The sequence below is a fragment of the Condylura cristata genome, unplaced genomic scaffold (assembly GCF_000260355.1).
Source record: "Condylura cristata isolate star-nosed mole 26May11 unplaced genomic scaffold, ConCri1.0 scaffold00012, whole genome shotgun sequence".
Taxonomy (NCBI): Eukaryota; Metazoa; Chordata; class Mammalia; order Eulipotyphla; family Talpidae; genus Condylura; species Condylura cristata.
Genome location: NW_004567113.1, coordinates 20,738,347 through 20,752,247, shown reverse-complemented (window position 1 = coordinate 20,752,247; position 13,901 = coordinate 20,738,347). Strand labels below are relative to the sequence as shown.

Below are 13,901 nucleotides of genomic sequence, written 5' to 3'. Positions count from 1 at the left end.
TTCCATGTTTATCCAATTGTAAATAAAGCAGCAATAAACATGGGGGTGCAGGTATCATTTTCAATCAGTGTTTTTGTGTCTTTTGGGTAGATACCTAGGTGTGGGGTTGCTGGGTCGTAGGGAAGCTCCATGTTAAGGAAAACTGCCTCTTTTCACTTGCTTGCCTGAGCATCAGTGAAGTTCCTGCTGCAACTTTGTGAGACACCAACTCGTGGTATCCTTGTGGCTGGGGCTCAGTGCTGCCCCTTCAGCCGGGGTTCCGTTCCTGGCTGAGAGACTAGGCCTGAAGACCTGAAACTTCAGTATCGATCATTGTCTTTGTCTGTTCTTTAATGTGTCAGTGATTAGAGAGAGGGTGATACGGACTTTGATCTGGCCCTAGTAAATATTGGCATGATCTTAGTGATACTGGTGAAATCATTTCATGTCAAGTGACCCCTCAACTCTAAATGTTTACAAATTTCACTAAAAGAATTTTTGCTTTTTTTTGCAATGGGGCCTACCATTACTACCTACATTGTGAAATATTCTGGTGTCAAATTCAGGACTTCTGGAAACAAACTTCATTTACTTTGGGGAAATCTTTACTGCTTCATTACAGCTGATAAAATTCCTTTTGACATGCTATAGATATGCTTTGAAGATTTCCTCTTTAGGCCTTGGTGCAGTATTTAATGTACACTGGGGAGCAATCGACATATCCCTGTCTTCATAGAATTTTCATCCTGGGGATATAAACAATAAAATACTTACTGTTTTGATACAGAATTTACCAAAAGAAGTATTTTAGGTGCTTCAATTGTTACCTTTCTCTGAAACCAGTTTGGTTCCCTAGAAATTGTTTTGTGGTAGGAGAAATAAATAGACCCTACAAACATTTCAATAGACATTTTTATAGGATAATAGGAATTGTTTTAAGTTGCTGTTTTTCTGTTGTATTCTGGAGACCAGTGAACTTTTCAAGTTCTGTTGAGCGTTTTATCTTTTTGCAATTTCATTCTCTTCACATTTTTATTTCTATTCTGACAGATTCATTTGTGTCAGAAAAGTCCAGTGTAGTTATTTTGTATGGATTTTTAAAAAAACTTTAAGGATATGGTTTGAAGTGTTTTTTTCAAACAAGTCAGGATAGATATTGGTTTAAGAGTACTGGTTTTACTAAGAAAATCAGCTAGCCGGCTAAGGAAGTTGGAGATAAAAAAATTTAGAGATAAAGACTTGGAGAGAGAGAAATAGTTGGAGGTTTAGGAAGCTGGAGATAAAGTAATTCCTGGTTTAGGAATTATTGAAAATAAAGAAAACTACTAACATATTACCAGATATGTTGTAAACAAGGAAGTAGAAGTCATTTTTTAGATTTGTTTTTGTTTTATCTCTAGTCATACTAAATTATACCAAGCATTGATTTGACTTTTAATATTAATATTCATTTAACATTAATATTAAATTAATATTCAAAAGCAGGAGTGTAATTCTTGAGGTTTGAATTGATGGAAGAAATTAAATTGTTTCAATATTATACCTAGGCTTAATATATCTTAATATTAACCTATATGATAACTCTACCTAGGTTAATTTAGAGGATTAGTTAATTATTCTGTGATCCACTATGGAAATTCATTTCAGATAGTGAAACTTCAATAACCAATTAAAACAGTAGATAATATAGAATCAGTGGGTCAGTTGCCCAGAAACTGCAGTTGCAGTGGTCTCAGAGACTCACTAAAACTAACGTCCTTGGCCTCGCCCTGGTTGGTGACCCATACAGATGTCACACTCAGTGGTCAGTCTTCCTCCATGCATCTCATTCCACTGCCCTTCCCCATCACAGGTAAGGTTACTCATTCTGTACAAATGGTTTTGCAGCATGAGAATAGGTGAGATTCCCTCTCTTCTATTTGAGATGGCTGAAGGTGATTATCTTTACGTTTTTAGTTGGAAAATTGAATGCATTGCGGGGCTTATTTTTCAAGAATAGAAGAGTAAGTAATATCACAATAATGGTTCACTTTTGAGTGCCAACAATTTAAGTACGGTTCTAAATATTTTATATGTATTATCTCATTTAGCCACAAAAATCTGAGGGCATTTTTAGTTATCACAGTTGACCTTCAGTTATTACTTATTTTTGTGCCATTATTAAAGAACTTCACTTCGATATGTGATTTTATGTAGGGAATTGTTCTATTTTCCAAAAGACCAAACAGTAACTTTTAAGCACATTTTTGTCTGAGTCTGAGAATTACTCTATTAGAATTTAGCACTATTCTGTTTATGTTACTGAAAGATTCGGTATTGTTCCTGTCATTATGAAGTCTTAATTGGTAGCTATCAATTCTGGAATAATTCATTCTTTCTTTTCATATCCCCAGCCCTATTTTATAAACAAGTTTGCAAGGTTTGTTAAACTTTGTACATGGAAAGCTGAATAGGTTGACTTAAGTCCCAAGCAAGCTTTGGGCTTCAGTATAGATAGGGCCATGTAGCAATACATACTGGTAATTTGTTACTAGACCTTAGAAATACTAACAGTGTTCCCTTTATCAAAATTGTCTTTGTTTTTATGAAAATCCAGGGCAGAAATCACAACTAAATCTTTTAGGTCTTGTGTATGTGGCACAATTCTGGATAAGACTATTCAAAAAGAGCCAATTGTTAAGCACTCATTATGAAATATGTAGAAAGTATCCCCTGACAGGGAATGACTAAATCATAATTCCTTATTTCTATCTTTAGGCTGATATAAACAGGAAATAATGATTCTATATCACTCTTTTACCATGTAATATCTGTCTCTTGATTTTAAAACTTCAGAAAATGCTGAAGAAAGATAATTTTCAATCATTGTTTTCTATTAATCCCAATGGCGTTAAAGTAACTGTATAAATTAACCATGTATCTAATCTAATGTCACTACAACCATTACACATGGTTTATTTGGTTTTTCTTTTTCTTTCTTTCTTTTTTTTTTTTTTGTCAATGAAATCTCTGGACTATTTTTTTTAAACTTAAAAAAAAAAAATGACTCAATTATGTGTGCAAGAACTAGGGTGTAGAACAGAGGTGCAAGGGTGTGAGAGGATTCACCAGAAAGTTAAAAAAACTTAAAAAATAATGACTCAATTATGTGTGCAAGAACTAGGGTGTAGAACAGAGGGGGAGGGGGTATGGGGAATCACCAGAGAAAGAGTGGGGAGGCAAACAGGCAGGTCTACTGAAACACATTGCTGAGGGGAGCAGCGGGCAAGACAGAAGAGGTCTGCTGTGCCATGTGGGTCAGCTCCCTGGCTAGCCAGGGATCGAATTTGAACTCATGCTGTAGTGGCTGGCACTAGCTTGATAGCACTGTCTTTAATCTCAGTGTCATCAGGGAGGCTCCCCCCTCGACCATTTAAGTATACTTTTAATGCCAACAGATTTCCATAAGTGACTTTATTTTGTATAAGACTACTTCATTTTCAAAGTTTAGTTTTTTATATTTTTGCTTATATCAAATTTACATATAAAGAATGACTAAGTCAAAATTCCTTATTTCTATGTTTAGGCTGATATAAACAGAAAATAGTGATAGATTTTATATAAACATCTTACAAATCCAAAGCAATTCTATATTGTTATGCTGAAGTGCTAGCAAGTTATTTTTCCCTTAATGGAAGATAGCTTTCTAATATTCTTTTAAATTCCAGTGGAAAGTGGAAGGCTCATTTTCGGATAATTGTAAGAACTGTTATTTAAATGGACCATTTTGCAAGTATTAAGCTCTCAATGATATTTTGCACTAAGCATCGTGATTTGGATTGCTTCAGATGCTTTTATGGAACTTCATTTATCTTAGTGAGCTAAAGAGAACTAACTTACCAAATAAATTAATAATGAGGTTTGTCATTATCTTGTAGGCTGAAAATAAAATATCACTGCTGTTGTCTGCAGGATATATACTAGATATTGAATTCTAGTTAACACTAGAATACCATATTAGCTATATTTTCTATGAAAACATCAACATAAAATGCTAGCTTAGTCAACAATCCAGCTGTTTTTAAAAAGTCTAGTATGGCATTTGCTATATGAAAGTATTTTCTTTTTAATACTTTCGTTACTTAGCTAATGTGTATAGCAGAAACTACATATATAAAATGATGAATTTAATTTTATGGTAACATTTCAAATTAAAATATGTTGTAGGACTGTATTATTATCTTTTAATACCCAAGTCATGGTTTTTGAATAGTAAAGTACACTCTAGGATACAAAAACACAACTTGCTAATACCTAGGAATACATATGTGCTTTCATTGATGAATATATAAGTAACTCTTTAGCCTATTTTGTGTGAAAAGACATCATTTTTAAATCTTACTTTCCTTAAGTGGTTTTAAGTCTTAAGTTATTACAGAGATACTAAAGCTAGCAAATTTAAATGTTGTTATGACCTAGAATGTCATATTTTAATGCTTGTTAAGGCAAAGAAAGGAAAATGTCAGTGATTCCATGGTTCTAGTCCAAAAGGGGCAGTCACCCTGGAACTCCAGTTCAGTATTGCCAGTTGCAAAGTTGGCTCAAATTATTGCATCCTTTTTTTTTATAGTTTATTTTTACATCATTTTGTGCATTTTTCCATCTCAGTTGTAATCCCCTTGGGATTCCCACTACCAGATCACCCATGTGCCATCACCATAGTCCAGTGTATTTCCCTCCCCTCACTGTTTTTGATCCTACTCCCCACTCCACCCCCTACAAAATGTCTCTGGTATATAGCTGTTCATTATTATTGTTATTTTCTCTCTTGGTTCATTATATTCCTGCTATGAGTGAAACCATCTGGTATTTTTCCTTTTCTTTTTGGCTTATTTCACTAAGCATGATCTTTTCCAGCTCCATCATGTTGCTGCAAAAGGCATGTGTTTATTATTATTTTTGGTTGCTGAGTAATATTCCATTGTGTGTATGTACCACATCTTTTTAATCCAGTCATCTGCTTTTGGGCATGTTGTTTCCATGTCTTTCCAATTGTAAATAAAGCAGCACTCTTATTGCATCTTTTAATGCTTCCAGAGAGACTGGAAATCTGCATTTTCATGTGAAATGTCTGGTGTTGACAGCAAATCAAATTAAACTTTAATGGAACTTGGACCCCATGAGGACCAAAATAAAATTAAAAAGTCTGTATTTTTTGATTTAGGGAAGACATTCTGATGCAGACCACCTAGATTTAAATTCTCAATGCCCCATAGTAGTGAGTCCATGGGCAAGGTGCCTGTCACTCTGTTCCTTCTCAGTTCTTCTCATTGGTAAGGTGGAAACAATTGTATCTCATAGGATTTAATTAGTACCTTCTTAAGGCTGTTCTATGAAAAAATTGTCTACTATGTCATAAACTTTCAATGAATGTTAGCAGCTCCTAGAGACTCAGATTTTATATATCCTTATGATATAACTTGTCCCAGTCATTCTCTGAGGTGGTAACCTAAGGTACTTTCTGGTGAGAGGAATATGAAAGAATAGGGGAAGTAGAAAACCCCCAGGAAGTAGAGAAATTATTTAACATGTACCCCAGTCATTCTTGGCCAGCTCTTCCTGAATGTGGCCATTAAAATTGTCCTCTGTCAGGAGAGACTCAATGTTTGTTTCCTTCTGGAAGTCTCTGTAAACTGTAGGAGGCAGAAATGTTGAGTTGACTTATGCTAGTGTAACAAATTACCACAATTTTGTGACTTAAACAACATAACTTTACCACCTCACAGTTCTAGGGTTACACAGGTTTCTGTCTGGGTTAAAATCAAAGTGTCACCAGGGTTCTAGTTTTCCTGAAGGTTCTAAGGAAGAATCCAATTCTTTGCTTCTCCCATTTCTAGAACTATCTCATATTTCTCTCTCCAGAAACCCTCCCTCCTTCCTGAAAACCAGTAATTTGAAGTGCGGCCTTTCTTCATTGGTCTATCTTCCTTTGAATTACTCTTCTGTTTCCTTCTCCCACTTTAGAGACCCCTGTCCCCACACAGATAAACTAGAATCCTTTTTCTATTAAAGGTCATCTGATTAACACTCTTAATTCCACCTACAATCTTACTTCCCCTTTGAGATCTAACTTGACCTTTTCAAAGATATTAAACAATAAGATGTGGGGATTTTGGGAGGTTCTTTTTCTGTCTACCATATACATTCATTAGTACTTTATCCTAAGTTTCTACCCATCAAAGGCGATTGATTCCAAACCAAAGCTAGCATCCTAAAATCTTGATCTGTGGAATCCCCCAGCTCACTGAAAGTTCACCATCATTTCATTGATTTGATTTTTATATATTTTATTTTTGGATTCTACTTATCAATGCCATGTTTCATATTACATCTTAATAATATGAATTGATTGGGAGAAGAATGGGAGGTGACGATCTGGTTAGGAAGCTATTGCAATAGCTAGGTGAAGGGGAAAAAGGGTCTGGCAAAGACTATGTATGGATGTGGAAATGTAGTAGATATGAGAGTGCTCACCGGCCTTGAATTGTGTGGAAAGAGACAAAGGTAATACTGAGGACCTTTCTATAGAATAGTCAATACAAGGCCCTCCCTGTTGGCACATGGGTTAGTGTGATGCAACACTGCAAGCTAGCTGCAGCTGCTTCAGTGCAAGTTCTGTCCCCAGCCCTGGAGATGATCCACATGGTACAGCTCCCCTCAGCAGTATACTTCATCCATCTGCCTATGCTGTTCCCCACTCTGTCTCTGGTGAATCCTCTCACTGCCCCTGCACCTCTGGCCTATACCCCAGTTCTGTATGTATAAATACATAAATCTTTAAAAAGATCAGTACAAAGGCTGTTTTCATTACAGGGCTAATGTATGGAATGTAGAAGGTACTACATGAATGAAAAGAAATGATTCAGATATGATGATGCTATACTAATAAACAAGGAAATGAACAGACAGAACCAGTTATGTGGTATAGGGGTGAACTAGACCTTAGACCAATTATGGATGGCCATTGTAGGCAGTGTGAAAGAAAATCAATCTAAAATAGACCCAGAACATAGAAAATGGAAAATCTCATACATGTGCCCTTGAGTAAATAAAATGCAAGAATTGATAAGAACTGAAATACTGATTTCTTGTAAATTCTTGATTTATAGAAAATTATTCAAAGAATGGACATCCACCAGAATCTCTCCAATGTTTGAGCACCAAATCTTGCAGCTTGAATTTGTCAAAAGTTCAGAAAAACTCAAAGCAAAGCCGATGAATCTCCAAAATAGTAATTGGTAGAGATTATATTATGTACAACAAAAGAGTAATTTCCAAGCTGGGAGCACTTAAGCCAAAACAGAATTAAATGCCAGCGTGGATTATTAAAAAGTAGCTCATGTGATTAGAACAATGTTTATTTTCTTCACAGTGATTGAGGGTAGTTCGGGCATTTTCTTACATGATGGGGAGTTAATCAAATGCTGCCTCATATTAACTTTGGGAAATTGTATATGGTTTCTAAGGCATAGGCAATAAAAGTCCATGTTGGATTGGTCTCATAAAATGGATTAGTTGAGGTTTATTTGTATGACTTAATAGCCTGAGATTTATCTGCTCGGAATTTGCAGGCCAGGTTTACTTTTTTTTTTTTTTTAAATAATAGACCCCAACTAAAGTCTCCCCTCTTCCCGGTACATAAATATAGCTTATCCTAAACCATCAATTGGCTTGATAGTTTTTGTGTCTTAGATTGAAGCTTTGCTGTAATCTTGAATAAACTCATTTTAAAATAATTTTTAAAATATCTTCAGTTTACCTTTCATTTAAGTTTTTAGCAGCATGAATGTCACTTGATTCCTTTTCATTGATTGTAGTGACTATTTCTCTTATACTTGGCCTTACATCAGTGAAAGATTGTATTCCGGTATCTCTCTCGTAAGAGATGGCAAAGCAGTGATTGAGAATAATATTATAACCACTGACATAAAATTCTGGCTCTGCCACTTACTAGAAAAATTGCCTGGGTAAGTTATGTAACTATTCTTTCCAACTTTTCTTGCAGTTATGAAATGGGAATAGTAGAACCAACTCACCATAGTATGTAGAATGAAATAAGTTTATCTGAAAGATTTTAAACATAATAACCATAAATTGCAATCCTGTAGCCAAGCATCCTATTTGACCATGAAAAACTGAAAAATTTTCCTGTAAAATCAGGAATATGGCAAGGATGTCAACTTTCATCACTTCCATTTAATTGGTATTAGAGGTCTTAGCTAAAATAATAAAACATCGTAAAAGGTAATGCAAATTGGAAAATAAGTGAAATTGTTATTTGCAGAGGACATAATGTATGTGAGTATATATAAAATTCTAAAGAGTCCAACATAAAGCTACTAAAAACAAAAATGAATAAGCAAAGAATATTTTAGCAGACTAAAAAGACAGCCTATTGAATGAGAGAAGATACTTGTACAGCACCTATCCAAAGCATATGAAGAACTCATCCAACTTAACAACAAAACCCCACAAATTACCCGACTGAAAACAGAAGGTATATAGATGGCCAAGTTTGAAAAAATGTCCATCACTTACTAGGGAAATGCAAATCAAAACCACAATGAGGTATCATTTCAAAAGTATGAGAATGGCTCATACCAAAATGATTGCTAACAACAAATGTTGCAGAAGATGTGATGGAGAGAGAGGAACTCTTATAGCCTGTTGATGGGAATGAAAATTGGTGCAGCCATTTTGGAAAGTGGTATAAACCTTCTTCAAAAAATTGAAAATAGAACTACTTTATGTTCCAGCAATCCCCTTGCTGGGGGTATTTGTATAAACACACAGATACACAATGGAATGTCATCCAATTATAGGGGAAGGTGACATTTTGCCATTTGCAGCAAAATAGATGGAACTAGGAGGATTATGTAAAGTGAAATAAATCAGGTAGAGACAAAGAATGGATGATTCTACCTACATGGACAACACAAGGAAACAATGTGGATAAATGGGCAAAGCAAAATAAACTAGTGGACATTGAAAACCAAAAGGATGTTACTAGAGGCAAAGAGAGTGGGGAGAGGGAGCAAGAATGTAGGGCTATCATAGTTGTAGCAGGTATTTGGCTGCTTCCAGAAGTAAAAAGGTAGAGGAAAGGAGGGAAGGAAAAAGAACCTTTTAAATGAATGCTAAGAAAAAAATAAAGGGAAAGGAAAAATGTAGTCCTGTTTGAGGTAGGCGTGCTAGGAAACCTCTGTGAACTTGAAGCAGATCTGTGAGGGAGAGAGGAAGGCAGCCCAGCAGCATCAGCAGAGAGGTGTTCTGGGAGGAGGGTGGAGCTGTGCAGAGAGTGTGCAGTGAGTGTGGTCAGTGTGGAGGCCAGTATGGCTGAGCAGAGTGAGCTGGGGAAAAGAGGAAAAGGGCGTGATGCACAGAGGCTAGGTGGCATAGGGCCTGTGGGGACAGCAATCAAATTGCTTTGAAAGATTTTTCTCACCTTCCTATCTAGATTAATCTCATGGCCTTTTACATGGTCTGCACACATATGCCCACACCTCACACATGATGGGGAGCCCACACCTGCCACTGCACCTGTAGCAGTGAAATCATCTTGCTGTCACATGCTGCTGGTTTCTCGGAGGTTAAAGCTCCTTCTGGTTCAGCCTCCTTGGCCTTTTATGTTTGCCTTCTTTGTGAGTGTGGATCAGGTCATGTTTGTTCCAAGCTCTGGATTTTTCCCCTAGTTCCTACAATTGGAAATAGATTCTAGACCTTTGTATGACTGTAGTCTTTCCATTTTGTAGATCTCAAATCCTAGGTCACTGTCTACTCTGTGGGTTTTACAGCAAGGATATAAAGACATGCTTAGGAAAATAGGGTATCTACTTATCCTTAAACTACTTCTCTGACATTCTGTAATATTATGTTCTGGAATCAAATTTAGGACAATTTTTTTTTAATTTCTTCTTTTTTTTTCTATTTCTAAAGATTTATTTATTTATGTAGGCAGAACTGGGTTATAGGCCAGAGTACAGGGGCCATGAGAGAATTCACCAGAGACAGAGCATGGAGCAGAGTAGAGGAGCAGTGGGCAAAACAGGAGAGGTCTGCCACACCAGGTGGATCACCTCTGGGGCTGGGGATCAAACTCTCACTGAAGAGGCTGCGGCCAGCTTGCAGTGCTGCATCTCAACTTGTTGCACCACTAGGGAGGGCTACAACTTGTTGCTGTTTTTTAAGGGGTCACTGAAGAAAGGTTTTCATATAGAAAAGAGACTTAGTAGGGGTTGGGAGATTGGGCAAGCCAGATGGACTAGGGCTCCCACAGACAAGTGGGAGAAGGCAAAGTACAACTCACCCACTACCCAAAGGAGACTTTGTTTGTTGTTTGATATCATGTTGAGTAAAAATGTGCATGCTGAAAACGAGATGCTTAAAGCTAAAAGGAAAATGTTTATGATGCTAGTAGAAAATGTTCTTGCTAATAGTTTTTGCAAAAGGCTATTTTCCCTTTAGCAATTGTTGTTTGGTTTTGGTGAAGACATTTTTCCAACACCCCCCCCCTTTTTTTTTTTTTTTTGCTTTTCATGGAGTAACTAATGTGGATATTTTGTTAAAAATATCCAGATTTAGGATTGTAAACTAAATCCTGAAAGCCATTAGATAGGACTGAACTGGCCCAATTAAGTCTAATACTTGATCTGTAGCAGTACCACTTTAGATCTAAGATATTTCAAGGAATAGTGATGACCCCAAAATATTTGAGGAACTCTGGTTAATGGTTAAGCTCTACAAAGAGTTCACACAATTGAACAAAAAGAAAAATCACTCAATCGAAAAAGACCTAAATAGATATTTTCTCTAAAGGAATACAGATGGCTAAAAAGAATGAAAAACTGCTCAACACTTACTAGAGAAATGGAAATCAGAACCACAATGAGACATGATCTCACACATGTGAGAAATGCATACCCATGTCAAAAAGACTGGAAACATTGAGGATTTAAAGAAAAAGGAACACTTACACGCCAGTAGTTGGAATGTAGATTGGTCTAACCCTTAATGAAAACCCCATGGATAAACCCTTATGGAGCTACCTTGTGGTGGTTTTTCAAAGTATTAATAGATCTGTCATATGATCCAGCATCCCACTTCTAGATATCCAACTGAAGAATGCAAATACACTAATTTGAAGGAATATATGATTTTCTATATTCATTGCACTACTATCTATAATACCCCATTAAGGAATCAGTCTGAGTATACTATGACAGATGAGTGGATTATAAATCAGTGTATATACACAGTGGAATAACTCAGCTATAAAAATGGTGAAGTCTTGCCATTTGTGGGAACATGGAACTGGAAATTATGCTAAGTGAGACAAGTTAAAAGGTGAAAGAAATACTGGATGATTCCACTCATATATGGAATATAAAGAAAACAAAGGACAAAACACAACCAAAACAAATCCTAAAATTCTGATTACAGAGTTGAGGCAGATGGGAGTCAGGAGAAGAGTAGTGGGGAACTATGGTAGAGATTATTGGAAATTTGGTGGCAATTATGTTGTGGTAACATATATCACAAGAGGTGTGAACCTGTGTCCCTAAATTATATACAGTGCTTTAAACCAGTGTAACCTTAATTAAAATGATAAAATTTTAAAAATTCTGGGTTAGATAAGATTTCTATATGTAGCACTGCTTTGTACCTTTAGACAGCAGAGACTCTGACAGTGAACCAAACAAGGACTAAGGTATGGCTGATTTCTTAAGCATGTGGTCATAGAAGTGTTTTCCAAGATGAAGCTTGAGTGAAATACACTGGAAATGGTGTTCTGCTGAAATGGCAGTGGATAGTTGGTCAGTAATCTAGAATTATGCCAATCAGAAAGAACTTCAACCCAAGCAATTTGCCCACCAGTTAAGTCTCCTCCTGACTCCCTAAAGCTGTAGAGTCTGTAACCTACTGCCAGGAGAGTAGACCTAACTTCAGGTGATCACTGAATTGGTAGTTGAATCACACTCAGGTATTATAGAAGGGAGAAATAATAGGTCAGGGCTACTTCCCTAGAGAATGGACACTTATTATTTACAAATATATTTTCTGTATCTCAGGGGATATCATCTGATCTAGGCTCTGGATAATCTAACAAAATCATTGTGAAGTTCAGACGTCCATGGGCCGACTTGAGGTTTTTAACATCTATTTCATCCTTCATTCTGAAGCGTGTTGAAACAGAGTTTACAGAATACTGTTATTTTCCAAAGAACAATGTGAGTCATTGAGGCAAAATCACTTTATCTTTAATTGAGTTAGCTGTTCAAATGGTGACCCATCTCCCATGCTATGACATTCATGCATAATTCCAGGGCCTAATGGTAACAGACCTCTGGTGTTCTGAAGATGCTGATCTTAACCTGTTTCAGTACTGTTTTTCAGTTTCAAATCTGCCCAGGAAAACCTTGGGCAAAGGAAATAAGCTTTTAAGACTTTTTAAGACTTGACCTACTCAGAGATTTTTAAGGGACACATTTTGTTTCGCTAATTTGTATCACACTATTATGTATTGTCTCAAAAAGAATGTGCAGCTTAGTGAAGGATCTGTGGATGACTAACACAAAGACATAATGACAAAAGATTAAGGAAAATTGAATGTAGAAAGAGTAAGAAAAAGTCGGGAATAGGTTATTCATGTTTGTTAGTTAATAACTGGTATTTCCTGAGATATATAGACATTTTATTACAATGATTAAATGTGCTATTAGTATGAATAATAATGTGTGACTGGAGTGAGGCTGTTAGCTGACAGCATGAAATGAATGAAATTTTAATTTTTTAAAACAGAAAAACAGATTCCCTTGTAAGCCCTAAAGAATCATCCAGAAAAGTAAAATTGAAACTAATTACAGAAAGCTCCCTAGCTGCAAAATTCAGAAAGTTGTGATATCTCACATAACTTCAATTTTTAGCATTTATAAAATGTCTTTAAACATTGCTCAAAGGTAAAGACACCATTGGAAGGATAATTTCAATGAAAAACAACTCATTTATCTTAATGTTTCATTTTTATTAACACTTTTGACGTAGGATATTTTAGAAACTATAATGCTGTTTCAGATATTGACGGTTCAGGATTCCTTGAAGATCAAAGAAATCTCTGAGTCTATTGCCTAGAGTTGACCTCAGTGCATTGTGGCCTGGTATTTTATGCTTTCAATGCTAATACATTTTAAAGTTCTAAAAATGTTCAGTGATAGATCACAGTCTCCCATTGCATTCTCCTTTTAACAATTAAATTTCTAATTTCAAATCACTCTCCAGATCTTAGTTATCAGAAAATAGGTAAGGATAAATGATAAGTTATTCATGTTTTCTTTTTTTCATGAGATTCTTGATTGGGGCTGTTACTCACTTAAATAGTTACTACATGGCACATTTGAGGTCAGTCAGTCCTTGATTCTCCCTCTCCAACATTTGTCAATTTTTTTTCACCTTTTTTGTATAATTCTTTTTAAATGGTAACAAAGCCAGACAGTAAGAGTTCTTGTCGGTGGTCACCCACGGAAGTCTTACCTCTCTCTAGAGCATGCACACATGTTACCATGAGCAGGAGAGCCAGGACCCGCGTCATTCTCTTGCTGGCAAATCCTCTAGGTTACCCAGGAAAAATGTCAGCCCAAAAGAACCAACTCCTTTTACTTAGACTTGCAACTCCGAGCTAATCAATTATTAATCTTTACAGAAGCAAGGGCAGTCATCTTTGGCTCACAGGAGATAAATTATCATCAATCAAGGCAAATAGAATGGGGATAATGTAGTGGAAAACCTAAGCGATTTTAATCATTAACTTTGTTCAACTGCAAAAGTCAGGGTATACATAGGTTATTTTCCACTGTTACTTTGCGCTAAAATTTATTTAATGCATTAGT

General features: G+C 36.0%; 1 protein-coding gene across 1 annotated transcript in view; it reads right to left on the bottom strand.

Moving 5' to 3' along the window:
- GC (group-specific component (vitamin D binding protein)) overlaps nucleotides 1-13,612 on the bottom strand; it is a 58,180-nt gene extending 44,568 nt beyond the window's left edge. Inside the window, exon 1 of the mRNA XM_012724014.1 lies at nucleotides 13,546-13,612. Coding sequence (XP_012579468.1) covers nucleotides 13,546-13,603 — 58 coding nt within the window. The 5' untranslated portion in view covers nucleotides 13,604-13,612. The remainder of the gene's footprint in view (nucleotides 1-13,545) is intronic.
- Nucleotides 13,613-13,901: the final 289 nt, after the last annotated feature.